At 37.0% G+C, this 27,752-nt stretch overlaps 1 protein-coding gene across 3 annotated transcripts in view; it reads right to left on the reverse strand.

The window, feature by feature from the left end:
• The window catches only part of grik2 (glutamate receptor, ionotropic, kainate 2), a 150,292-nt gene that overhangs the window by 13,776 nt on the left and 108,764 nt on the right, over positions 1 to 27,752 (reverse strand). For all 3 annotated transcript variants that reach the window (XM_034305786.2, XM_034305791.2, XM_034305793.2), the window contains one exon: positions 14,296 to 14,521. In XM_034305786.2, coding sequence (XP_034161677.1) covers positions 14,296 to 14,521 — 226 coding nt within the window. The remainder of the gene's footprint in view (positions 1 to 14,295; positions 14,522 to 27,752) is intronic.

Below are 27,752 nucleotides of genomic sequence, written 5' to 3' on the forward strand. Positions count from 1 at the left end.
TATATATATATATATATATATATATATATGGACATATATATATATATATATATATATATATATATATATATATATATATATATATATATATATATATATATATATATATATATATATAATACTGTGCTGCTAAAGTCTTAGGCACCCTAATTTTTTCTTAGTACAAACTTTGTTATAAATTTATATTTTGTAACTTTTACATTATCAAGTCCGTACAAAAACATTTTAGATTTCCAACCATTAGTTTTCCAGCACAAAATTAAATGTTACAGAAAAATGTTTGTATGTCTGTTGCACTCTATATACTCATATATTTATGAGTTGCACTCTATATACTCATATATATACACTATATTACCAAAAGTATTCGGTCACCCATCCAAATGATCAGAATCAGGTGTCCTAATCACTTGGCCTGGCCACAGGTGTATAAAATCAAGCACTTAGGCATGCAGACTGTTTTTACAAACATTTGTGAAAGAATGGGCCGCTCTCAGGAGCTCAGTGAATTCCAGCGTGGAACTGTCATAGGATGCCACCTGTGCAACAAATCCAGTCGTGAAATTTCCTCGCTCCTAAATATTCCACAGTCAACTGTCAGCTTTATCATAACAAAATGGAAGAGTTTGGGAACAACAGCAACTCAGCCACGAAGTGGTAGGCCACGTAAACTGATGGAGAGGGGTCAGCGGATGCTGAAGCGCATAGTGCAAAGAGGTCGTCAACTTTCTTCACAGTCAATTGCTACAGAGCTCCAAACTTCATGTGACCTTCAGATTAGCCCAAGTACAGTACGCAGAGAGCTTCATGGAATGGGTTTCCATGGCGAGGCGGCTGCATCCAAGCCGCACATCACCAAGTGCAATGCAAAGCGTCGGATGCAGTGGTGTAAAGCACGCCGCAACTGGACTCTAGAGCAGTGGAGACGCGTTCTCTGGAGTGATGAATCACGCTTTTCCATCTGGCAATCTGATGGACGAGTCTGGGTTTGGAGGTTGCCAGGAGAATGGTACATTTCGGACTGCATTGTGCCGAGTGTGAAATTTGGTGGAGGAGGAATTATGGTGTGGGGTTGTTTTTCAGGAGTTGGGCTTGGCCCCTTAGTTCCAGTGAAAGGAACTTTGAATGCTTCAGGATACCAAAACATTTTGGACAATTCCATGCTCCCAACCTTGTGGGAACAGTTTGGAGGGGGCCCCTTCCTCTTCCAACATGACTGTGCACCAGTGCACAAAGCAAGGTCCATAAAGACATGGATGACAGAGTCTGGTGTGGATGAACTTGACTGGCCTGCACAGAGTCCTGACCTGAACCCGATAGAACACCTTTGGGATGAATTAGAGCGGAGACTGAGAGCCAGGCCTTCTCGACCAACATCAGTGTGTGACCTCACCAATGTGCTTTTGGAAGAATGGTCAAAAATTCCTATAAACACACTCCTCAACCTTGTGGACAGCCTTCAGAGAAGAGTTGAAGCTGTTATAGCTGCAAAAGGTGGACCAACATCATATTGAACCCTATGGGTTAGGAATGGGATGGCACTTAAGTTCATATTTGAGTCAAGGCAGGTGACCGAATACTTTTGGTAATATAGTGTATATATATATATATATATATATATATATATATATATATATATATATATATATATATATACATATACATATATGCACTCTATATATATTATGACAATGCTAACACACAATTTTAACTAATATGTGATACATATTATTACAATATTACATCTGGCCTGTGAAAATGACACCTTTTTCATATACTGTTAGGCTTGCTTGTTTTGTTCCTTGCTATTTGTGTTATTTGGTAAGTTGCCTTTGGACTCAACAGCTTTGGAAAAAAACGGGTACTATTTGAAAACAAAAATAAAATCTAGCAGACGAATATGGTATATTGAGGTCTGGCACAAATGCCTAGAGTTCTATTGTAAGATTTATAGTATTGTTCTTAAGCATAATAAACATTTCTATAACATATTACTGGACATGATTTGCAATTTAGTAAAGCAGCATGTTTGTATGCTGTATATTAAATGAGCAGTGAAGATGAGCCTCACAGCTTGGGCTCCATTAACTAATCTTCCAGTCAAAACAAAAGAGGGGTACTTCATGCCAGGCTGGAGTGAATTCCAAATAGGACCCACAGCTGTATTCTGTCACATAAATGAAGAATAACAGAGCATGAATCTCTCAGGGACTGTCCTGCAATAAAATCTCATAGTAATTTCAGACAGTGAGGGCAGACAGAGACGCTGGACTGAGTGGTAAGAAGAAAGGTGGGGTAGTCGCATTGTTTGTAAACAACAGATGGTGTAACCCAGGACATGTTACTGTGAAGGAGCATCACTGCTGCCCAAATGCGGAACTTGTTCTTTGTTGGTTTATATCGATATTATCTGCCAAGGGAATTCATGGTCACCATTGTGGTTTTGGGTTGCATCCCACTGGCAGCTGACACAGAAGCGGCATGTGATGTTATACACTCTGCTATCACAAGACTACAGACTCAACGTTCGAACTCTTTCATTGTCATTTCTGGGGAATTTAATCATGTGTCACTCTCCACTACATTACCAAAGTTTCACCAGTTTGTCAACTGTGTTACCAGAGAGAACAGAACACTGGATCTCCTGTACGCAAGCATGAATGGTGCTTATCTGCTCTGCCCCCACTGGGAAGGTCTCACCACAGCCTGGTTCTACTGGCACCCACATACTGGCCTGGTGTCCTAAGGCAGTCTGTGACAAAGAAGACCATAAGAAGATGGTCACAAGAGGCAGAGGATGCTCTGCAGATCCTCTTTGAGACCACAAACTGGGAAGTGTTACATGAACCAGCTAGGGAAGACATTAACAACATGACAGACTGCAAACAGACTACATCAATTTCTGCATGGACATTATAGTTCCAATGAGGAGGGTGTGTTGTTTTCTTAATAACAAACTCTGGATCATTAAGGACCTGTATCACCAAGGACCTGAAGCAGAAGTACAAGGAACAGATGAGGAGGGTGAGACTGGAGTTGAAGGAGTTAAAGGTGATACTGAGAGAGAACAAAGAAGCCTACAGAAGGAAGCTGGAGGGTTGGCTTCAGAACAACGCAAACGAGGTGTGCGCTGGCATGAAGCAGATCACCGGGTTCAAAGCAAAACAACAACCCGTGGGGGGCAGTCTAGAAAGCACTAAGGAGCTGAATTTGTTCTTCAATAGGTTCAACACAACACCCTCCCCCCACTATGTCCTCCACTCCCTCACTACCACTCTTCCCCAACTCCTCCCAACATCAAAATCTTTTCCCACCATGTTGTCTACACCAATTTTAACCCCTGCTCATCTCACACCATTCACTCCCCCTCATCCCACAGCTTTATTCAGAGGACTCACACCTCTACCTTCCCCAGTTATGCCCTTCACCCAACAGCCATCCTCAAGGGAATCACAACTCTCACCCAAACATGTCATGGATCACAACTCTCTAGGATCACAACTCTCACGTCACATGTCATGAAGGTCCTTGAGAGACTAGTGCTGTTCCATCTCAGACCTCAGGTCAGCTCTTTTCCCTTGCAGTCTGCCTATCAGCCACAGGTAGGTGTGGAAGATGCAGTTATATATCTACAGCAAAAGGCCACTCCAATCTGCACTACAACAACACCACAATCACTTTCTTTGATTTCTCAAGCACATTTAACACCATCCAAGCTCTCCTGCTGAGAGAGAAGATGAGAAGAATGCAGGTGGACATGTCCATGATCTCTTGGGTCACGAACTACCTGTCAGACAGACACCAGAGGGGAACCTACCTGCCTGAGCACAGCTGGGAACCTACCTGCCTGAGCATTTGCTGAGCAGCACTGGAGCACCACAGGGAACCGTGCTCTCCCCCTTCCTCTTCACTCTGTACACTGCAGATGTTCAGTACAGGCCGGCTCTCTGCCAGCTTCAGAAGTTTTCTGACAACTCTGTGGACGTTGGGTGCATCAGGGAAGGACAGGAAAAAGAGTAGAGGGACCTGGTCAACAACTTAGTGGAATGGTGCAGGAAGACCCATCTGCTCCTCAGTGTGGCCAAGACCAAGGAGATGGTGGTGGACTACAGGAGGAAGAGGACCACAACCAGCCGCATTACCATCATGGGTCAGGATCTTGAGCTGGCTGACACCTACAGATACCTTTGTGCCCATCTTGACAACAATCTGGACTGGAAGGTCAACTCAGAGGCTGTGTACAGAAAAGGGATGAGCAGACTCTACTTTCTGAGGAAGCTCAGGTCCTTTAATGCTTGCAGCAAGATGTTAGAGAACTTCTACCAATCTGTTTTAGCCAGTGCAGTATTCTTTGCAGTAGAATGCTGGGGTGGCAGCATAAAACTAAAACATCTGATCAAAAAGGCTGGGTCAATCTTGGGCTGCTCTCTAGAGAGTTTTGAGGTGGTGGTGCGAAAGAGGACACTCAGTAAACTCACTGTCAGTCTATGACTTCTACATTATGGAGTAAGTACAAAAAATTTTTTGTATGTTTGCATGCCCTGTGTGTGTGGAGTTTGCATGTTCTCCCTGTGCTTCGGGGGTTTCCTCCATGTACTCTGGTTTCTTACCCCAGTCCAAAGACATGCGCTGTAGGCTGATTGTCCATATTATGTGAGTGTTTGTGCAATTGTGCCCTGCAATGGGTTGGAACCCTGTCCAGGGTGTCCCCCACCTTGTGCCCCAGGGATAGGCTCCAGGCTACCCCGCGACCCTATGTAGGATAAGTGATACAGAGAAAGGATGGATGGACAGTTTTCCAGCACAAAATTAAATGTTACAGAAAAAATGTCAGAAAAGAAAGCAGCATATTACTTAAGACACCACTTTTCAGACAAAAATGAAGGTTGCTGGGTTTTGCTGCAAAAACAAGAAGCAAATGCGAAGGTCAAAGTCTCCAGAAGAACCATGGCTGGTTCTGCAAGATGCTCAATAAAACTTCCCAGCTAATTTCCTTACAAAACTGCACACATTGTAAATGAGACTACAGTTTATTTTAAAGCAAAGTGTCATCACACCAAATGACTTTGTTTTGCTCATTACTGTTTACTGCAGTATTTTTAATGTAGAAACCTATAATTTCATTATTTTTGAAGGCATCTTTGCTCTACAGCATTTCTTTGCATGTGTCTAAGACTTATGTGTGTGTGTTTATATATATATATATAAAAACATGTTTTTATATATATATATATATATATATATATATATATATATATATATATATATATATATATATATATATATATATATATATATTCTTATTTTGTTTCATTTATAATGTTAATCTATCCATCCATCTATCTATCTATCTATCTATCTATCTATCATGTTTTTATATATATATATATATATATATATATATATATTCTTATTTTGTTTCATTTATAATGTTAATCTATCCATCCATCTATCTATCTATCTATCTATCTATCTTTCTATCTATATATCTATGTATCCATCCATCCATCCATCCATCCATCCACCAATCTCAAATGCCCCGTCACAACAGCAAAGAAAGATGATAGCTTGTTTCATCCAGTTTCGGTCAGATCAATTTCTTCTAGTATCACTGGAAAAGAAAGATTTCATGTTTTTTATTTAAGATATAATAACATTTGACTAAGATGGCTCATCAACTGCATCCCATTGTACTTTACTGATGCTCTGCTGCATCAAGAAAAAAAAAGAAAGAAAACATTCAGGGCTGTGCACTGTCAATATTTTCTTCTGCCTTTTACTGTTAGATTCTCTTGTGAATCTTTTAAATATAATGAATGGCCTACTGGGATATGGTTAACAAATAAGATGTGCATTGCTTAACCAGAAAGTGATTAAGAGTGTCCAGGAAACTGCAATGCAGATTTATTCTAATTATCAGTAGAGGGATTGTTGGGGGAGGTGGGTGTGTTTCCCATGAGAAATGGACAGACAAGACAGAAGGAAAACAGTTTACTTGTACGCTAGCATTCCAACTTGAACCAACACACCCCTGGCAGATGTTTGATGACATGGTACTGTACATGACTCTTCTTAATGACCCCTCTGGGGAAGAGGCATGCCATGTTCTCTGAAAGCTGACTGGGGTGCTTTCTATTTCTGCAATACACAGAGGACAAACACAACTGTCCAGTAGCACTTATTAAACATACCAGACAAATACAATAAGGAAAAAAAGAGCAAACTGGGGTCTTTTTGATTATATGACAATGTGATCAGGGAAATAAGTTTGTGAAGAATCTGAAGGCTTGTTTTAATCTTCAGTTGGTGTACTTAGGGATCGGTTCACTTTCATTACAGTTCCGGTAATCAACTTTGGTCAATTATTTGAAAGATCTATATGAATTCAGCTATGAATTGTCCACTACATCATTAATTCAGCTCATCTTCATCTCCAGCAACCCAAAAGGACAGATGGAAGGATTCATAAACATATTTGCACACTCATTCACACCTAGGGGCAATTTAGAGTAGCCAAGACACCACCAGGTATGTCGTTTAGGAAACCAGAGAACCCGGAGGTACCTGCTACGCCACAGTGCCACCTTTGCACCCTGCAGAATCAGTCTTGAATTACATTGATGCATGCCAATATGTTTTGTCAGAACATTGTTTTTTTCTTTACATTTATGTAAACATTATTTACCAGTTTGCTTGAGTACATGCAACAGTTTTGTGAAACATCAGATCTTATATTACTATCAGTATGGGATAAACACCAGTTGGCAATTACGAGCTACTTAAAATTCATTTACTCATCTTCAGTAACTGCTTTATTTACATTTACAGCATTTAGCACATGTCCTTAGTCCAAGTGAGTTGTCGAAGTGCTTTGTGGTTTCTATCAAAAAATAAAACATTCACAAAACAATGTCTTTATGAAACATTCATAAGTACTGCACATGTCTTTTAGAAAGTGCAGCTAGAGGATTTATGTAAGGCTTGTGTCAAAACATTCTGTGAGAACGTTTTAGTGTAATGACTGTAAAGTCAGAAAAGACCTCAATTAGGATTACATATATAGTGTTCAAGACTGTAAGATGATTTCTTTTTAATCATGCTGGTAAGTTGATTATTTTCATTCATACTTACTAATAGCACATTATTAGCTTTGATTGTCCTGTCATCTTACCTTTTGGTAAGTGTATTTACTGTATTTGCTTCAGATTGGAACATAGAATTGGATATTAATCAGTTTCAAATAAAATAACTGTACAGTCAACCTGTAAAATCTTTTCCTGTTTCATATGTCATGCTACATAAAACCTCTAATGGCTAACCCAGCATTTTTGTAATAAACCTTATAAGTTATGCAACATTAATTCATTAAAAAAAGATTCATGAACTAATTATGAATGTTCTATGAAGGCCATTTCTGGTTACCACACAAATAAAGTGCTACCAATTTCTTACTTTAAAAACTGTTTGGGCTCAAGTTAAGTTAATTACTTAATTCATTTGTCTCAGTCATTTAGGATTAGGAATTCTCCGCCTCAAAGAGCCAGTAAACCAAACTAAACCTGGGTGTTCTTTATCCTGTGAAACATGAGAGTAAAATATATAGCTGCAGCCTTCAACTGCATTTTTCCCAATATGATCATAGCTGATTTTACATTTCGCCTGTTCAGTACAACCATGATTGTATTGATTATCCAACAGTGTGTCTTCTATATTTTACAGTATTTATTTCCCTCCAAACGACTGAGATACTGAGATGACTCTCACTTCTTGCCAGCTTACTTTCTCTTATAAGGACTCGACAGCTCATTTTCAGTTACAGCTACAGACACACATGATCGATGTATGGTAGATTTCTTGAATTTGTGAATGATGAATGAGTATCGCAATGACTCAGATATCAGACTATTATTTTGGATGAAATATTGATTTAGAGGCTTTGATAGAAGACACAGCAGAACTAAATGGTCCAAAAATCAGCAGACCAGTTCTGACACGCATAGTATAATTATTGATGGATAATGACTAAGTTATCTCCATTTTTCAAATAGCATACCTATATCCATAAAACACAAACCAAGCAACTGAGTTTAGTCTTCCTTGGCTTTCTTATTAGTAGGATTAGGAACAACAAAACAAAATGTACAATGTTCACTGTGAAAATCAATGACCAGGACAGATAATTATCTAACCATTCTTTGCAGCTTTAAACAAATGTCATTATGTAACTTGCTAACCTGAAATGACTGCTAATAATTAGCTTTATAATGAAGTGAAAACAATTGTTATTAGGGATGATAATGTGATATGTATTATAGTGAAATTGTGAGGGTATACGTGATAGTTGTCTAAAGAGGCATTGTAGGAGGAATATTTTTCTTAGGCCTGGTGTTTAATTTTATTTGTTTAGTTTTTGTTTGCTCCTATAAGTCAGTGCTCACTATCTGGTACAGTGTTTGACATTACATTCAGAGACATGTGATTATTAGGAATTTAGATTCATTTGAATATGCTATTAGGTTACTATTTGCTGATTCATCTGTTGTTGTAGATCCTTTGTGTTTCTGAATGCAGAACTGCCCTGTCACATTATTGTCTAATTTATTTACTAACAAAGGTAGTTTAACATAATTATGTCTCTTTCAATTAACTTTCAATTAACATATTCACAACTATATGCAAACTGTATGAGTATAGATGAGGCGTATCGAGAACCCTCTCCCATTTTAACATAATTCTCCTACAGCTGGAAATAAGCATAAGCTTTAAACAGTGGGGCCTTCAGGGGTTCCTCAAAGGTACTTTGATAGAGGGTTCCCCTAGAGGTACAAAGCAAAGCATCTTTAATGGGTCAATATTTAAACTTTTATTTCTTTTCTACTAGTGAACTATTGATGCACTGTATGTACTTTATGTTTAATTTTATATTTAATTCAAATATTATTACTCATACAAATTTGAAACATCAGAATAACTTTACTAAATATAATAACCTCAAGGGTTCTTTAAATAGGTATGAGTTATTTAGATAGTTTAGATAGCTTCATGGAACCCTTTCTGATTGGGCAGCTCTCAATTGTAATGTTCTACATAGAACCTTTAAGGGTTCCCACAGAGGGACAACCAAATAATCCTTAAGAGTTTCACTGTGATAAGTATTGCTGCAATAAGTAGTGCTGTGACATGTACCACTCTGACATGTATCGCTGTGATATGTATCGCTGTGATATGTATTGCTGTGATATGTATTTCTCTGACATGTACCGCTCTGACATGTGATAAGTATCGCTGTGATATGTATTGCTTTGACATGTACCACTCTGACATGTGATAAGTATCGCTGTGATATGTATTGCTTTGACATGTACCACTCTGACATGTGATAAGTATCGCTGTGATATGTATTGATTTGACATGTACCACTCTGACATGTGATAAGTATCGCTGTGATATGTATTGCTTTGACATGTACCACTCTGACATGTGATAAGTATCGCTGTGATATGTATTGCTTTGACATGTACCACTCTGACATGTGATAAGTATTGCTGTGATATGTATTGCTTTGACATGTACCGCTCTGACATGTGATAAGTATTGCTGTGATATGTATTGCTTTGACATGTACCACTCTGACATGTGATAAGTATTGCTGTGATATGTATTGATTTGACATGTACCACTCTGACATGTGATAAGTATTGCTGTGATATGTATTGATTTGACATGTACCACTCTGACATGTGATAAGTATCGCTGTGATATGTATTGCTTTGACATGTACCACTCTGACATGTGATAAGTATTGCTGTGATATGTATTGCTTTGACATGTACCACTCTGACATGTGATAAGTATTGCTGTGATATGTATTGCTTTGACATGTACCACTCTGACATGTGATAAGTATTGCTGTGATATGTATTGCTTTGACATTTACTGCTCTGACATGTGATAAGTATTGCTGTGATATGTATTGCTTTGACATGTACTGCTCTGACATGTGATAAGTATCGCTGTGATAAGTATTGCTTTGACATGTATAGCTGTAATATGTATCACTGTGATATGTATCACTGTGATATGTATCGCTGTGATATGTATTGCTGTGATATGTATTTCTCTGACATGTACCACTCTGACATGTGATAAGTATTGCTGTGATATGTATTGCTTTCACATGTACCACTCTGACATGTGATAAGTATTGCTATGATATGTATTGCTTTGACATGTACCGCTCTGACATGTATCGCTGTGATATGTATCACTGTGATATGTATCGCTGTGATATGTATTGCTGTGATATGTATTGCTTTGACATGTACCACTCTGACATGTGATAAGTATTGCTGTGATATGTATTGCTTTGACATGTACCACTCTGACATGTGATAAGTATTGCTGTGATATGTATTGCTTTGACATGTACCACTCTGACATGTGATAAGTATTGCTGTGATATGTATTGCTTTGACATGTACCACTCTGACATGTGATAAGTATTGCTGTGATATGTATTGCTTTCACATGTACCACTCTGACATGTGATAAGTATTGCTGTGATATGTATTGCTTTGACATGTACCGCTCTGACATGTGATAAGTATTGCTGTGATATGTATTGCTTTGACATGTACCACTCTGACATGTGATAAGTACTGCTATGATATGTATTGCTTTGACATGTACCACTCTGACATGTGATAAGTATCGCTGTGATATGTATTGCTTTCACATGTACCACTCTGACATGTGATAAGTACTGCTATGATATGTATTGCTTTGACATGTACCACTCTGACATGTGATAAGTATCGCTGTGATATGTATTGCTTTGACATGTACCACTCTGACATGTGATAAGTATTGCTGTGATATGTATTGCTTTGACATGTACCGCTCTGACATGTGATAAGTATTGCTGTGATATGTATTGCTTTGACATGTACCACTCTGACATGTGATAAGTATTGCTGTGATATGTATTGATTTGACATGTACCACTCTGACATGTGATAAGTATCGCTGTGATATGTATTGCTTTGACATGTACCACTCTGACATGTGATAAGTATTGCTGTGATATGTATTGATTTGACATGTACCACTCTGACATGTGATAAGTATCGCTGTGATATGTATTGCTTTGACATGTACCACTCTGACATGTGATAAGTATTGCTGTGATATGTATTGCTTTGACATGTACCACTCTGACATGTGATAAGTATTGCTGTGATATGTATTGCTTTGACATGTACCACTCTGACATGTGATAAGTATTGCTGTGATATGTATTGCTTTGACATGTACCACTCTGACATGTGATAAGTATTGCTGTGATATGTATTGCTTTGACATTTACTGCTCTGACATGTGATAAGTATTGCTGTGATATGTATTGCTTTGACATGTACTGCTCTGACATGTGATAAGTATCGCTGTGATAAGTATTGCTTTGACATGTATAGCTGTAATATGTATCACTGTGATATGTATCACTGTGATATGTATCGCTGTGATATGTATTGCTGTGATATGTATTTCTCTGACATGTACCACTCTGACATGTGATAAGTATTGCTGTGATATGTATTGCTTTCACATGTACCACTCTGACATGTGATAAGTATTGCTATGATATGTATTGCTTTGACATGTACCGCTCTGACATGTATCGCTGTGATATGTATCACTGTGATATGTATCGCTGTGATATGTATTGCTGTGATATGTATTGCTTTGACATGTACCACTCTGACATGTGATAAGTATTGCTGTGATATGTATTGCTTTGACATGTACCACTCTGACATGTGATAAGTATTGCTGTGATATGTATTGCTTTGACATGTACCACTCTGACATGTGATAAGTATTGCTGTGATATGTATTGCTTTGACATGTACCACTCTGACATGTGATAAGTATTGCTGTGATATGTATTGCTTTCACATGTACCACTCTGACATGTGATAAGTATTGCTGTGATATGTATTGCTTTGACATGTACCGCTCTGACATGTGATAAGTATTGCTGTGATATGTATTGCTTTGACATGTACCACTCTGACATGTGATAAGTACTGCTATGATATGTATTGCTTTGACATGTACCACTCTGACATGTGATAAGTATCGCTGTGATATGTATTGCTTTCACATGTACCACTCTGACATGTGATAAGTACTGCTATGATATGTATTGCTTTGACATGTACCACTCTGACATGTGATAAGTATCGCTGTGATATGTATTGCTTTGACATGTACCACTCTGACATGTGATAAGTATTGCTGTGATATGTATTGCTTTGACATGTACTGCTCTGACATGTATAGCTGTAATATGTGATAAGTATCGCTGTGATATGTATTGCTTTGACATTTACTGCTCTGATATGTGTCGCTGTGATAAATATTGCTGTGATTATGTATTGCTTTGACATGTACTGCTCTTCATTTGTACAATCATATTCATGTAGTTCCAAGCCAAGCACTGCTACTTCATCAGATAAAAGCAACCAATATCATAACGCAGTTTAGTATATTTGTGGAAGGCCCCATTGCTCAAAACATGTTTTTGCACCTGTCCACTAGAGCATAGGGAGCTCTGCCAGACAACTTTCTGCATCCAGCAGCATCAAATATTATATTATTAATGCAGCCTGTCAAAGATGCTCTGGCAAAGTCAATGATATATATGCTAAATGGCACCTAGGGTAGGGAGAACTGCCTGCCTATGGCAACAGATACTAAAACAGTACAATTAGCAATTTAAATGGCTCATGTTGAGCTGCCTGGAAAAGGCACACAGGGGGAAGATAATACTAAGCACCCTTTTCTGAATGTCCTGTGTGTATTCCTCACAACACCATCCAAAGACACATTTTAAAATCCAGAAACACATTCTCTGTGCTCATAGGTAGATTTACTGCATCTACATAAGAAGCTATGAGAGGTGAAGCAGATTTCAGACCTCAAGACACAACAAACTGATATGTGTCCCTAGTTAAAATATCACACTAAAGCAAGGTGGAAAACTCTCACTGACACTAAGAATCCAGGCTCCTTTTCAATGATCAGACAACCAGTTGTGTTTGTGTCATTTGCCTCCTGAAGTGGTCCAAAGGCCTTTCATTTTTCATATCAAAGCAATGCTTCCTAAACTGCATTGTTGTCACACTCAGATTTTTTCAATGACATTTATTATGCATTAAAAAATATTAATTAAAAATGCTAAATTATTGCACATGTATGGTTCACTTATTCATTGATTTATGATCATAGTAATCATATACAGCAACAGCTTAACAGGATACACAAGCTGTTTCATGTGTTATTTGAGCATTTATTCAGGTTATAATCTATGTAATAAGGATTCTAACAGTGGTATGGTAAGCTGTTAATTCCCTCACCACAGAAATATGATAAGCAAAGATTATTCATGTGGTCATTGTGCGAAAATGTCTCAAGGCTGCATTCTTCTCCATACACAGGTACTTAGCAGTGACTCTTTTTCCCCATTTCTACAAGTAATTCAGCCAGGGGGCTGCATGTATAACAGGATTAAGACAATCTGCGCCCGAGCCTGGTAATCAAATCCCACTCCTCCACATTGCAATGGAAATGTCTTGCCATCACCCTTTTCATTTCCTTACTATTTTATGCATTACCCATTTCTTGCATGTTTACCCTCCTCCCCCCTTTTCCGCTCACTCATTCCGTGAGCAAAGACCACACAGGCAAATTTAATCAGACAGTCAGACTATAAGCATTGAATAAAATCTGATTGAACAGTTGGAAAAGAGGACCAGTCTCTCAGACAAATATGAGGTCTAGTCCTGGATTTAAAAATGTATATATAGCATGCAGTAATACTGCACATTACTGTAATTGTAACACACACTGTATGAGTTGATTATTAATCAGTATTTTCATGTTGGTGTACCACTGTATAGTGTTATCAGTCAGATTAATGAACTGTATTATTTTCAATTTTGTCAAAGAAGCTTTATCCAGACCATTTAAAGATTTAAAGGCCCGTTATTGTGGCATTAATCAGCGTGTAATTAAGGACAACACAAGCAATATTACACAATCCTGTTTTTCTAAATCTAGGTTACTATAAATAATCTCTGACTTTAAAATCACCATTGAACACAATAATGCCATAGTCTGACTTCACTCTAAAAGCAATGAGGCATCATTGCAATAGAAATAATGCCAAAAGTTATGATAATGGAATGGTAAAATTGTCATTGCACACTTTCATTTGTGTATTTAGTTACATACCCATAGGAGTACCAACACCGTAGGATTTGGAGTCGATGAGGCCACCTATCTGCGTGAGATTGCAGTTGCGCTGGGTGACGTACTCGATCGTGGTGGACTCCATGAGGAAGGCATAATCGGAGGTAAGCACCCGCTGAATGCCCTCCTCCACACTCTTCACCATGACTGAATGCCTGCGACTGCTCATGAACTCCCACATCTTGTCGTATGTGGAGATCTTTGTTTTCTGGAGAGGAGATTTCAGTAAAACATTAGGCAAATTACAGGTCATTATGGAACAGTGAGAAATGATGGCTCCTAGAGGGCTGCTGATCTTCACAATAGGTTATTGCAAACGGTGAAAAATCCATTATCGGAAACATTTACATTTACATGTAGACTGATTTCACAGGGGAGTGATACTGAATACACTGTTACGGAATACAATTTGTAGCATGCTGAGTGTGTTCTTCACAATCCAGCAACACACGCTCGGTGCTTGTAGACAGCTGATATATTTGACAGGAACGCCATAAGAATATTCAGTGATAACAGTGTTAATGGCAACTTGGCTACATTAACATTAGTATATGCTATATATCTATACAATACAATTTATGCAATATTTTATCTACAAGAATATTACAAAATGATATAATATTTTGCTTGTAAAATACAAACATTGAAGGCTCTATTTCCATCCCAGTGCAAGCATAATATGTTGGTTTAACACCAGCATGTTGCTAATTTGTTTGGTTATAAGCCATTTTTCTATTTTGTTCTCAGTTGATATTTTGTGCTACTTTCCTTTTCAGAAATAAACACACAGGAACAGACATGGGTAGACCAGTGGGGGTGACATTCAAAATCTGATGGTGTAGTGAGATTTCCAAGCCAACTTTGGTCTCTAACTCCCTCTTAGCACATGATATTTTCCTGCCTACATCAGGCTTAAAAGTCCTGCCTCATTTCTGACAGCCCAGCCTTGTGGATGTGCACCGTTTGTGTCACCTCACAAAGCGCATTATATAAGCCACTTTACCAACTGCTAAAGAAATACAACTAACTGAACCATTTTAACTTTCGCAAATAAAAACAAACAGTTTAGTTGTGAAATGTGAATCAGTTGATGAATCATTACATACAGATCACCATACATGTTAAAAGAATCCAGACTCAGCCTTGGCAGATGTATTGTATTTATATCAGCCAATCAGTTTTTTCATCTATGATCTTCTATATGTTGTCCATCCCATGGCAACAGAGCCACTGCCTCAGGGATCATTAAAGCTAATTCACACCAAAAGCATTACTGAAGCATATTTTAGTTGTGCATCTCACAGAACAGATGCGCTTCTATTTTAACCAGTGTTTAAATCCATGCCAACTCAAAGAGACACAACTCACTTACATAAAACTGCAGCCCCCATCTGTCCTGTTTTTTCTTTCATTACATCTTTTGTGCACATGAATAAGGCCTACACTGCCTATAAATCAATTTACATCACACACTTCCACGATATGCTTTATTTAAAATCATAATCTACAACACTGTTACGATTGTGCAGGTTGTAGCTGATGTTTTTGTAGCAATTTATTTTTAATCGTAATGATACTCAACTCTTGTTTTATGTGATTGTATCTATATTTGCTTGGGAACTTTTGTCCATTTTCTCATTTTTGCTTTCAGATGTTTGTATTACCCAGATATCAGTGTGTTTGAACATTTACCTAATTTTGATTATGACTGTGGATTTTGGACTGTTGGCTCCTTAAATAAAATCCTTCACACCTGTATCTCTCTGTGTTTGTGATATTACCACTAAAATACCATACGAAATCTATAAGTGAAATGTAATGGCATGTTATTATGAAAATGACACTGTTCATAAAGGGAAGCAGAAGAGCTGAATTGATTGGATACCAACTAACCACGCTTCTACTTATCTTCTACTAAATTCTTTTCAAAACTGTGTACACTGCACCACATTGCACCACACTGATGTTCATGGAAATACAGAAAATGTACAATATCATGATCATGAAGAGCAATGCTAGGTGATGACACGAAAATACGGCCAGAATTAAAATTATTCATGTTAAAATTGTTCTCATATAAACTGGGCACCCATGTAAAGAATAGAGAGATGTTAGAAGTCCAGTCCTCAGGAAGTGCATATTCTGTACTCAAAGCATATGTGTTAAAGTATGTTCCAATCATACATTTTATTTTTTTCTGTTTGCAGAGAGGTATACTCAGCACTCTGCTCACTTCAAGAAAAGCAAGTGTATTTTTCAATTTCCCACATTTCACATGAATAGGTTTTAAGAGAAAGGAAACACAGATGACTGAATCATGGTGAAAGTAAAAAACCATTCTGGAAATATGATAATGCCACAAGCCCATGTATGAAAAAAAAAAAAATCTGAGATAAAATGCACTACTATTCTAATTTCCTGGTACCAAAAACAACCCATTAAAACATCTAGACCCTTCATCCAGGGCTCTAAATGCCATTTTCACAGTGATTTATTTTTAATGTTATTTGGAGACACTATTTTTAAACACTAATGGCACTTTCAATTATTTTCAATTGTTTTTACAGACACACTACACAATATGTGGTAAATTAATAAGCAAATAAATGAAGACTTTTAACCTATTAAAATAGCTGATGCTATTAATGTATGCCATGTACTTCTGTTCATTTTCTTCATAAATCTTTTTTTTAATTTAACACAACAAAAACACAACAACAACTCAACAACCCTTCATAAAGTATGAATGGAATTATATGTAATTGATAGAAATAAAATGTTATAATTTACACAAAATATTTTCCCCTCTTCATATCTAGAATTATGCTAATATCAGAATAAAACAGATCATTTATATTCAGTATTATTAAATCTCTATTATTTGGTGTAACAACATATTTAAAAAAAAAAAGTTAGGTGATGGAACAACTATTATAATATTAGTGTGAGACTACTTTCTGTAGGGCAATCATATAAAATTCAGTTGTCAAGTGTCTCCTTTCAAGACCCAAACTCCATTTCCCAGAACCCTCAGCCAGCTAACGACCTACAAGACCCATCACATGACTAATCCCAATCAGCCTATCCCCGCTCTCAATCACGGTCTTTCTAATCAAACTCACCTGTTCACAATTACACACTCTCCTTTAATTAACTTGGTTAAACTTGTTTTTCAGTCTTGCAGCTTGTCAGTGATGTAACTAAGCCTACTTCAGTTGTTATCGTGATGTTATTCCAGTGCTGTTTTTGGTTTCTTTGGTTTTCTAGTCCTGCCTCATTTTGATCAATTGACTCTCTTACTGTTTAATGTTGCAGATTCCTGCTTTGTTTGTCTGCCTTGATCTACTCAGTAAACTCTCCCATGCATTTGCATCCAACTTTGTGCTTCATGACATCCAAAAAGATGTACTAGAACTTAGTTTGTCAATAAGAAGCACAAATATTTCCTGTAAAAGATTTCCTAAAAAAAAAAACAACAATGTAATATGTCGGCTCATGTCATTATAGCTCAGCAAAATAAACTGCCGTTTAGAATACAACAGTTTTATTCTCCCTCGGAAACCATACTGAAGGCATTTGAAACCTAATTAAGTCACATCTTCAAGGTCCCTCCTGCCATTATTGTGTGTAATGACTTCTTGTGGTGGGTCGATATTTGAGATCAACTGGGTGATTTTCCAAGTGCCTATCAGAATCTTTTGGAGTCACCCTTGACAAATCAGCCGATTGAGCATGCAGAATATAGAGTGCTGATAAGGCAGAACTACCAGACTGGGGTAGAGAGAGAGAACAGTAGAGAGAAATTTACCTCCAACACCAATCTTGCACAATTTGGCGAACAGTTATAAGATTTGTCAGCACTTAAAACAATCCCACTTTATCTCAGAATGCCACCCAACAGAAGAAAAGCTAAAACATTATCACAAATGACTAAAGATTCAAAATGTAATCTAGGAAATCTCTAACTTTTAATCACACTTCTAAATCCATTCCTAAAAACAGTGTGTACTTTTCCATGCTAATAAAAGATTTAGTTTAAGACAAAGCAATTTTTTGTTGTTTTGTCACTCCCCTGATTGTGAAGAGGATCACACTAAGCTTGATGTCTTAAAATAGTTCCCTTCTGCTGGTGACATAACCCTCCTGATGTGTTTGTGGTTCAGATAGACCTGTATTAGAAAAAACAAAAAGTGTTTCTGATTTAATTTGACACTCTTGTAGCACAGTTAGAATGTCTGTGTGATAATTGTGTTGTAGTTATGTCTGTCTGTCTCTCTCTCTCAAACAAACGCACAAAAAACACAAAAGCTTCTATTCAATCTGCATTGCTTCTATTCTCAACCATGCCCTGACTTTCCCCCCACACTGTCAGACATTTTGCTTTTTTGTTCATCATATGCAGATCGGGTCTTTTTGACCTAGAACATTTTTTTCCTGAACGTAACATCAGGCTTAGATTATAATAACAATTCAGTGTAATTTGCATAAATAGAAAGTTAGCATGTAACACTAGCTTCAAGCCTAATAAAAAAAATTAACCACAATCTAAATCACTTGAAAAGGATGGTTTTTATTGCTCCCAAATGGCAACAGAATGGCATTCACTTTTTGATTGGGAGCTCTTTGAGTAGGAAGAATGGTATTACTCTCTCATCTGTCAATTACATGTATCATATCTTTAGACATGTGAGCTTATGTACACTCACCATCCACTTTAATAGGCACACCTGCTCATCTAATCAGCCAATCATGTGGCAGCAGCACAATACATAAAATCATGCAGATGTAGGACAAGAGCTTCAGTTAATGTTCACATCAAACATCAGAATGAAGAAAAACTGTGTTCTCTGTGACTGTAATCTTGGCATGGGTGTTGGTGCCAGATGGGGTGGTTTGATTATTTCAGAAACTGCTGATCATCTGAGATTTTCACACACAACAGTCTCTAGAGTTTACACAGAATGGTGCAAAAAACAAAAATCACTGAGTGAGTGACAGTTCTGTTGGTGGAAACGCCTTGTTGATAAGAGAGCTCAGAAGAAAATAGTTTGACCTGCCAGTAAGGATATAGGAACTCAAGTAATCACACTTTACATCCATGATGAACAGAAGAGCATCTCAGCATTCACAACACATCAAACCTTGAGGTGGATGGGCACCAACAGCAGAAGATCACATCGGATTCCACTCCTGTCAGCCAAGAACAGGACTCTGAGGCTATCATGGGCACAGACTCATCCAAACTGGACAGTTGAAGATTATAAAAAAAATCATCTGTCTCAAATCGTCTTTGTTCTAGTCTTCAGCTGTCCAGTTTGGGTGAGTCTGTGCCCATGATAGCCTTAGATTCTTCTTCTTGGCTGACAGGACTGGAACCTGATGTGGTCTTCTGCTATTGTAGCCCATCCACCTCAAAGTATGATGTGTTGTGAATGCTGAGATGCTTTTCAGCTCATTATGGTTATGGTAAAGAGTGCTTATTTGAGTTACTATAGACTTCCTGTCAGCTCAGACCAGTCTGGTCATTCTCCTCTGATCTCTCTCATCAACAAGGTGTTTCAGCCTGCAGACCCTCCACACACAGGATGTTTTTTTTGTTTCGCACACCATTCTGTGTAAACTCTGGAGACTATGTTTGAAAATCCCAGGACATCAGCAGTTTGTGAAATACTCAATCCAGCCCATCTGGCACCAACAACCATGCCAATGTTAAAGTCACAGAGTTCACACTTTTTCCCCATTCTGATGTTTGATGTGAACATTAACAGAAGCTCTTGACCTGTATCTGCATGTTTTTATACACTGTGCTGCTGCTACATGATTGGCTGATTGGATAACTGCATGAATGAGCGGGTGTACAGGTGTTCCTATTAAAGTAGATGGTGAGTGTATAAAGAATAGACAAGTTAGCATCTCCTCCATGCATGTTTGGTCATTCAGTGAGCTCCACATTTCTCTTTGGAGGAGTGTGCTAGGCATCACCATCCCTGTGGAAACACACTAGGGATGTAAGTGAATGCGAATACATTATTTGGAAAGAACAGATAAGTACAGATATGAATACTGATATGAATACGAGGTCCACTACTAGGCTTTTTTTTCACAGAGCATCTTATTGAGACTAGAGGCGTGCACTAGGACTAGGATCCAGCAGGACTCCAAAAAGTCATGTGATCAAGAGCTTTTTACTTTCATGCAGTTACTGCGCAATGCATCTACATCATTTCTTCATTCATCCTTAGTACCTGCCTGGTCAGGGTCATTGTGGTTTAAATTAGGCTCCTAATTTATTTATATTTTGGGAAATAGAACTAACTAAATTTGTTAAAAAATTGCTGGCATGTACAAACAAAAATAATATAAATAATAATTGTGCAAGTGAGATTTAAAAATAATAGTAATAATAAATAAAACAGTTCCATGCAATCTCTAGTTGAGACCAATTATAAATTCTTTGAGCCAGAATTCACAGACCAAGCTGACAGTGCTGACATTTCTGCCTCTGTTTTCCCCCAGTGTTTTCCAGTGATTCACAGTGCTACGGTTCATTAAATAAGAAAGACAGAAAAAAAACTCTTCTGGTTTAGGCCATGTCTACTTTGGGTTTAAATATGAATACAGAAACAGATTCAGATCGTGCGATTTTGTTACACCCCAATACACACAGATTGGTGATAAATTAAAAGAACAATCAAAATAAGGTGTTTGGCCAACATGAGCCACCAGAACAGCTTCAGTGTGTCTTATCATACATTCTACAAGTCTCTGGAACTGTACTGGAGAGGAGAGCACAATTCTTCTAAAAGATATTGCCTCATCTGGTGTTGAGGTATGATGATGATCATGGTGATAGAGCACTGTCTAACACATCACCCCAAAATCTCCCATAGATGTTTAATTTGAGATTTGGTGCTCTATGAAGGCCATAGCATATGATTTACATCATTTTAATATTCATCAAACCATTCAGTGAGACTTCATTCTATGTGGAGTGAGATATTGCCCTCCTGGAAGAGACCAATTCCATCAGGATTTTTTTTTTCTCAAATTACATATTAATGTGTCTATTATTCTGCTCTCTGAATTAATAAGACCATGTTCTTCTCATATAAAAATTAATGCAATTTTAGCAACTAAAGGTTGCTAAAAAAAAACCCTGTTATTAATTTTTAACTCCAGTTGCTACTATTGCATTGCTTTTAATATTAAAAGAACATCCTCTTTTGAATTTAGGGAACAAAACAATAAACGTATTAATTCAGTATTTTGTTTCATGCAGCAAATGTTGCTTGTAACATTTTATGATACGTTCATGTCAAACATTAATAAGATGTAAATTATTTCTGTTTGGTATAGAGTTACCTGAAGATCTCCAGCCACACACAGGGCAAGAGAACCTTTAAGAATCCCCAAGATATGAGATGATAAACACTCTCTGTCTCTTCACTTCCCTAATAATCAACTCCATCTTCTTCATTATCTTTCTACTTAGCGTTCTCTCTCTAGCACAGCTCAATTTTCATCTTTGATGCAGATTTATTTCATCTGAGCTCCGAGTGTGAGGTCTGATTATAAGTGATTTCTCTAATCTTTTGATCATGTTCAAGTGGCCACAGATTGGCACTGCACATACTTCCATATCAGATCTGAGACTTTGATTAATCTGATACGCACCTCAATCAGAGATGTAACATTCAGAAAACAATGGTGTCTACCACATTCCAATGAGACCAATATCACGCACAAACTAGAGATGACAGGAAGTGAAGTCTGGATCACTACTGGAATTGTTTAAGAAAAAAAAGCAAAAAAAAAACAATGAAGGCTGACCTGGATTAATCAGATTCAGGAATACGCCCTGAGTGTCAAGGGTCACCAAATTGGGCTTGTTTTGGAACAAGGATGCGGGTAAAAAAAAAAAAAAGCAAGGCTTTGGGTGGAGGTTTTTAGGCTGATTTAAAAATAATAAGCATCCACGAGTCTCTTATTTCAAAGTAAATAATTGGAATTAAAGCTAATCCATTTTTGCAAACATGTGCTTGGTATATAAACAAAGGCAAATGTAAGTGCAGACAGAATATCTACAATGTACAGATCATTTTCTGTTGTAACATTTATTGCAAAGACTAGGAGAGGGAAAAGGGGATTATGGGGTGTGTAATAGCCATAAAAGGTGATGATAAAAAAGCTTTTAGTAGATACTGCAAATCAGAAATGCGTGTGCACAATGGTGAAGGTTTCCCATGAGAAGACTGAGCGGAAAAAATGTCTTTTTGTGTCGTTTCTAAGATGCATTTGGGCTAGAAGTTTTCCTGAGATGTGGCAATCCTGCCTGAATGGGATACCATTCCACCATTCCATTGCCTGGAGTATGGTTACATATTTCTCTTTAATTGCATCACACACACACACACACACACACAGACACACTAATATATATATATATATATATATATATATATATATATATATATATATAATTTTTTTATACATATATATATATATATATAATTTTTGTAGTATTTAACACATGTAGAGTTAAGCTGAGCCACTAAATGAGTTCTGTATGTATGTAAATATACAGTATTTCATTTTTAATAATTGTGCATCATTACTAGTCATCATAAAGTTTCCCAGCTATAACACTACTGTGTATATTTGGTCCACATCATGTCCAAGGTGTCCGGTTACATCTCTTCTACTTAAAAATCAAGGTGTGACTGCATGTCCATAAATAATAATAATAATAATAATAATAATAATAATAATGTAAGTAATATAATAAAATAATAATAATAAGTGTACAATGAATAAAGTAGCCTAATTAAAATTATACTACTGAAGAATACTGTTTATTTAGCAGTGGCTGCTTAAGTGTTGTATTACAGCAACACTAAAGAACTTACAGTACTTAATTTAGCACTTTTGTTATTTAAAAAAAAAGAAATCTTGTGTTTCTCATACAATACTACCTCACCAACAGGGTTTTTTAGACTGACAGTCCAATCCAGTCCCTGACCTAGTGTCAGCAATGACATAAATACCATAAATGCCATAAATATAAATGTACTAAACATAATGACTGGCTGAACTACTCATACGCCTATTAATAAACTGTACATTATAAATTACACTCTAGATGATTGACACACTTTATATTTACATGGGTAGAATCTAAGTAAGTTTATTGTCATATGTACAACTTTATAATGAAAAGTTTACATACATCCTCCAAACACATTAATTAATTTACTGAATGTAAATAATTAAGTACATTTTTGTGAATTAATTAAATACCAAAACCCAAAACCTCAGTTATTCATACAATATGACAATCCGTGTAGAAAATTGTGTTTGCAATGACTATGAAAATAGAACCCTTCATTCTAAAAAGGCAATTTTAGCAAAATATAACTTCTGAGTTTATTTTTTCACTACCTGTTATTTTGGTCTACATTTAATTTGAAGACACAAATACCATTATACTGCATTGTGATGGTATTAGAAAGTCTGTAATTAGCTCCCCAAGCCTTCATTGTGAGACCCGTAAGAACACAACATGCCATTATTTGTCTCTGACACCTTGATCTGCATGTGTTCAGTGAGGTAATTAGATGGACGGAGTGCTTGCTGCTTTGAGGACATTTCCTCTTGTAAATCCAATATTTTGGCATTGTGATGCTAATGGTAGTGGCAGTGATGAATGGGGACACTAAAGGACAACATGCAGTTATAACCTTTAATCAACAATAAACCATCGTAGCCTCTCAATTTAACTACACAGGCTCTCCTGCGGCTTAGCAGGTAGTTGAGACACTTGAAACCAGCATAATGCATTCAGTGCTGGAAATTAAATGGCACAGATGAGCCAATTCATGACTGAATTTGTTCATCATAGCATGGAGAGATACAGTATCTGCTTATTACATATTCCTAAGAATCTATCTATCTATCTATCTATCTATCTGGGATGTAACTGAATACAGAGATGCATTTACAGCCTCTTCAGTAACCGTCAATTTTTTTTCTTTCATGGAGCTTATAACTGTAGAGAAATATTTTTGTTTAAGCAACAAATCTGTCCTTGATTTCTTGATTTTGAGTATTCTGAGAATTTTAAGCACCCCAACTCCCACCCCCACCCCAGATTTAGCCACCATTTCAGTAACATGTAAATAGTTTTGAATTGCAGCCATTAGGATAATGTGAGAGCATGTAAAATGGTTGCTTTCAGTTTCCACATAATGGATGGTTTTTGCACCCTGAATGATTTACTTGAGTGCAAGTGCATGTCAGTTGGAGAGACAATTGCACAGATAGATTTTCTATTGGGCTTGCTTGACAAATGAGTTTGTTGTGTTTGCAATGTGAAATGAGGATGTGAACAGCATTTGGCTGCTATTATGGAGTTTGTCTTTAATTGAACTTTGGTATAGTTTTTTTTTTAGATATATATATTTTGGTGGGATGTAATCAAAAGGAAAAGAAGGAAGGAAATAAAATGTAACACAATCAACTTAACTATATGTACCCATGCACATTTGCTAAATAGTGATGCTAAGATGTTATCAACAAACTATTTGTCAATAGATTAGAAGATTAGATTACAAAAGCCTCCAGATTTTCCAGTGGCTCTATTGCAAGATGCTTGCTTTTGTTATTTTGATTAAAGATAATAATTAGACGTTGCTGTTAAATTAAATAGAAGCAGCTACATTTGAGAATAATTGCTGAATTCAAAGACGGGATTCAAAAACACACAATTTAATGGGCCAAATGTTTGTTCTAGACACACAATATTCAGACCTTGAAGCAGGGTGTGTTCACATGAGTGTGACTGTATAGTTGTTGCTTTAGGTGTACATGCAGTGTTTCAGACAGTAACTAGGTTAGTCTTGGTGTTGACCTTTAGCGGAGCGGTCTGGCTTTGGTGTATGTAGATAAAAAGAAAGGACTGCATGAAATGTCTGGCCTTGTTGACCTGTCTTCTTATTAGTCAGAGATGAGATAAGGTGAGAAAATATCATAGAATAAAAACAATGGAATGGAACAATGGTTAAGACATCTGTAATATAGAGCCTATGAGGATATGTCAGAGCACCATTTTGGAAGGAAGTAACACTTATTGTTAAAATATACAAAGGAACACAGAAAACTGGTATAAATAGCCAAATTGAGTATTCGTATAGTCACAATATATTGTTACCAAATGAATATATGACCTGCCCACATAATGCTATCCCTTAACCTGTGATTTCTTGCACATTTTTATCTGTATTTAAATGCATTGCTTCTGGAGTATTTGTCGTATTAGTTATACAGAGGCTGACTCATAGAGCAGGCTCTATTCCCAAACCCTATCCTTCCCCTGTGGCTGTAGCTGCTCTCCGTGCCTGCTGGCCAGATTGCATCAGTGGCAGTGATTCAGCGCCACTCTCTATCACAGCTTATAAACTCAGTGCTGAGCACTACCAGTCCTGCAGGGATCCACCTCACGGGCCACAGCAAAATAAGGTGCACTGAAGCCTGATAAGGAGAACACTGCGAGAAAATATGTGAATGTGGAAAATACACAGATGCATCCGCATGAGTGAGTGTGAAAGAGAAGGTGAGTGTGTGAGTGTTTTGAGTGTGTATGTGTGTGGGGGGTATGTGTGTGTGAGAGAGAGAGCAAAGAGGTTTTATCTGATTGTGTGAAATCCCCTGCAACAAATTAGAAAAGTGTTGACAGCAGCAGGAGGAGCAAGAGGAGGAGGGATTTCTCCTCCCTGCAGGAGGAGTGTAAGAGGAGGTGCAGCTCCCAGGCATCAGTAAAGGAGGTGAACATGAGCGAGAGTACTGCTGCACTTAGCAGAAAGAGTGAAGGACACCAGACTAAACACACTGCCAGTTTTGTCAGCTGATTGCATTTATTGGATAGCTCCTTCCTTCCTTCATTTCTTCTTTCTTTCTTTCTTTCTTTCTTAAATTACAATAAATTATAAATACATTTATAATGTTATGAGGCATATATCTTATACTGCCTAACATAAACATGCATAATTGTTCGAAAATAGTTACATTTATAGTACTTTATAAGTCATATGGCATTATAATATCTATTCATAACAACATTGTAGACACTATTGTTCTAATGCACTACAACAGCCTCTGGTATAAAATCTGTACTACATAATAGTGCAGTACCAGATTATTACATACAGAGATTTTTTAAGTGATTTTTTAATGCAGAGTTTAAATGCTGACTTAGAAATACTGTATATCAAGATATAAATTTAATATATATTTATTGTCATTTAAAGTAGAATTGAAAAACCAAAACCAAAGCTGTATGTTATAATGCGTAATGTCAGAGTATAGACTATAATGCATTACAAGGTTATTGCCTACAGTGTTTTTATGAACAGATATTTTAATGCTTTACATAACATGACAATATGCCAGACATTATAAGATATTGTGTATGCTACAGTATATAGCATGTTTATGTCTTATATCATGTTTATTATCTCACATTTGCATGTGGGAGTTCCTAATTGCCACTAATTACTAGATATGACACCGATCCAATAACGAGGATCAGTTTCAGGCTGATACCAGCCAAAAAATATGGGCTTGGAGAAATAATTTTTTTTTTAACTATTTATATATAAACAGACTTCGCTGGTTTTTCTTTTTGTTAGGATTGATTTTATTATATACATACATATATATATATATATATATATATATATATTTTTTTTTTTTTTCTTCTGTGAAATGTTTAAGTTAAAAAAACAATTAAACATTTAAAAGATTAGTAGTTTTTAAAGAATCATCTCTACTAATTACACACACCTAAATGACAGAGTGGCTGGGTATGACAGACATGTAGTTTATCATGCCAATGCCTCACTATTATTTGAAGTCAGACTGCCTTGTCTTCTTCGGTAGAACAGCAAACAGCAAAGATGATTTGAAATGTGCAAGATATTTGTATCGATTTTCTACCTGATCAATAGAGGAACCACAGAAAACAGAAAGTAGGTCTGTTCATTTCACTTGCTCTGTGAATAAACAATGAGGGACCCATGGCACACACTTGTCAGGTTCCAAACCCCAGCACCATTGAGTAAGAGAAGCAAAATGATTGTAATAATCAGGGTCTATCACAGTAGTAATTTTTCTCATCTGTTGGCATAAGACCTTTCCTCCTGCACTAGCCACACAATGACATCTCACAAGCCAGATCCAATAATAGCACGCCAGAGATTCTTCACCTGAATAATTCATTGTTTTTGGATTGGGAGTTCAAACCAGCTGGTGTGTGTGTGTGTGTTTGGTGGTAGGGGGTGGTGTGTTGGAGGGGTGGTTGTGTGTGCGTGTGTGTGTGGCACCTCATTTTCAGTTTCACAGTATATCCCATGCTGACATTTATATAATCAGGTATCATTAGTCAT

Source organism: Pangasianodon hypophthalmus, chromosome 1, assembly GCF_027358585.1.
Source record: "Pangasianodon hypophthalmus isolate fPanHyp1 chromosome 1, fPanHyp1.pri, whole genome shotgun sequence".
Taxonomy (NCBI): domain Eukaryota; kingdom Metazoa; phylum Chordata; class Actinopteri; order Siluriformes; family Pangasiidae; genus Pangasianodon; species Pangasianodon hypophthalmus.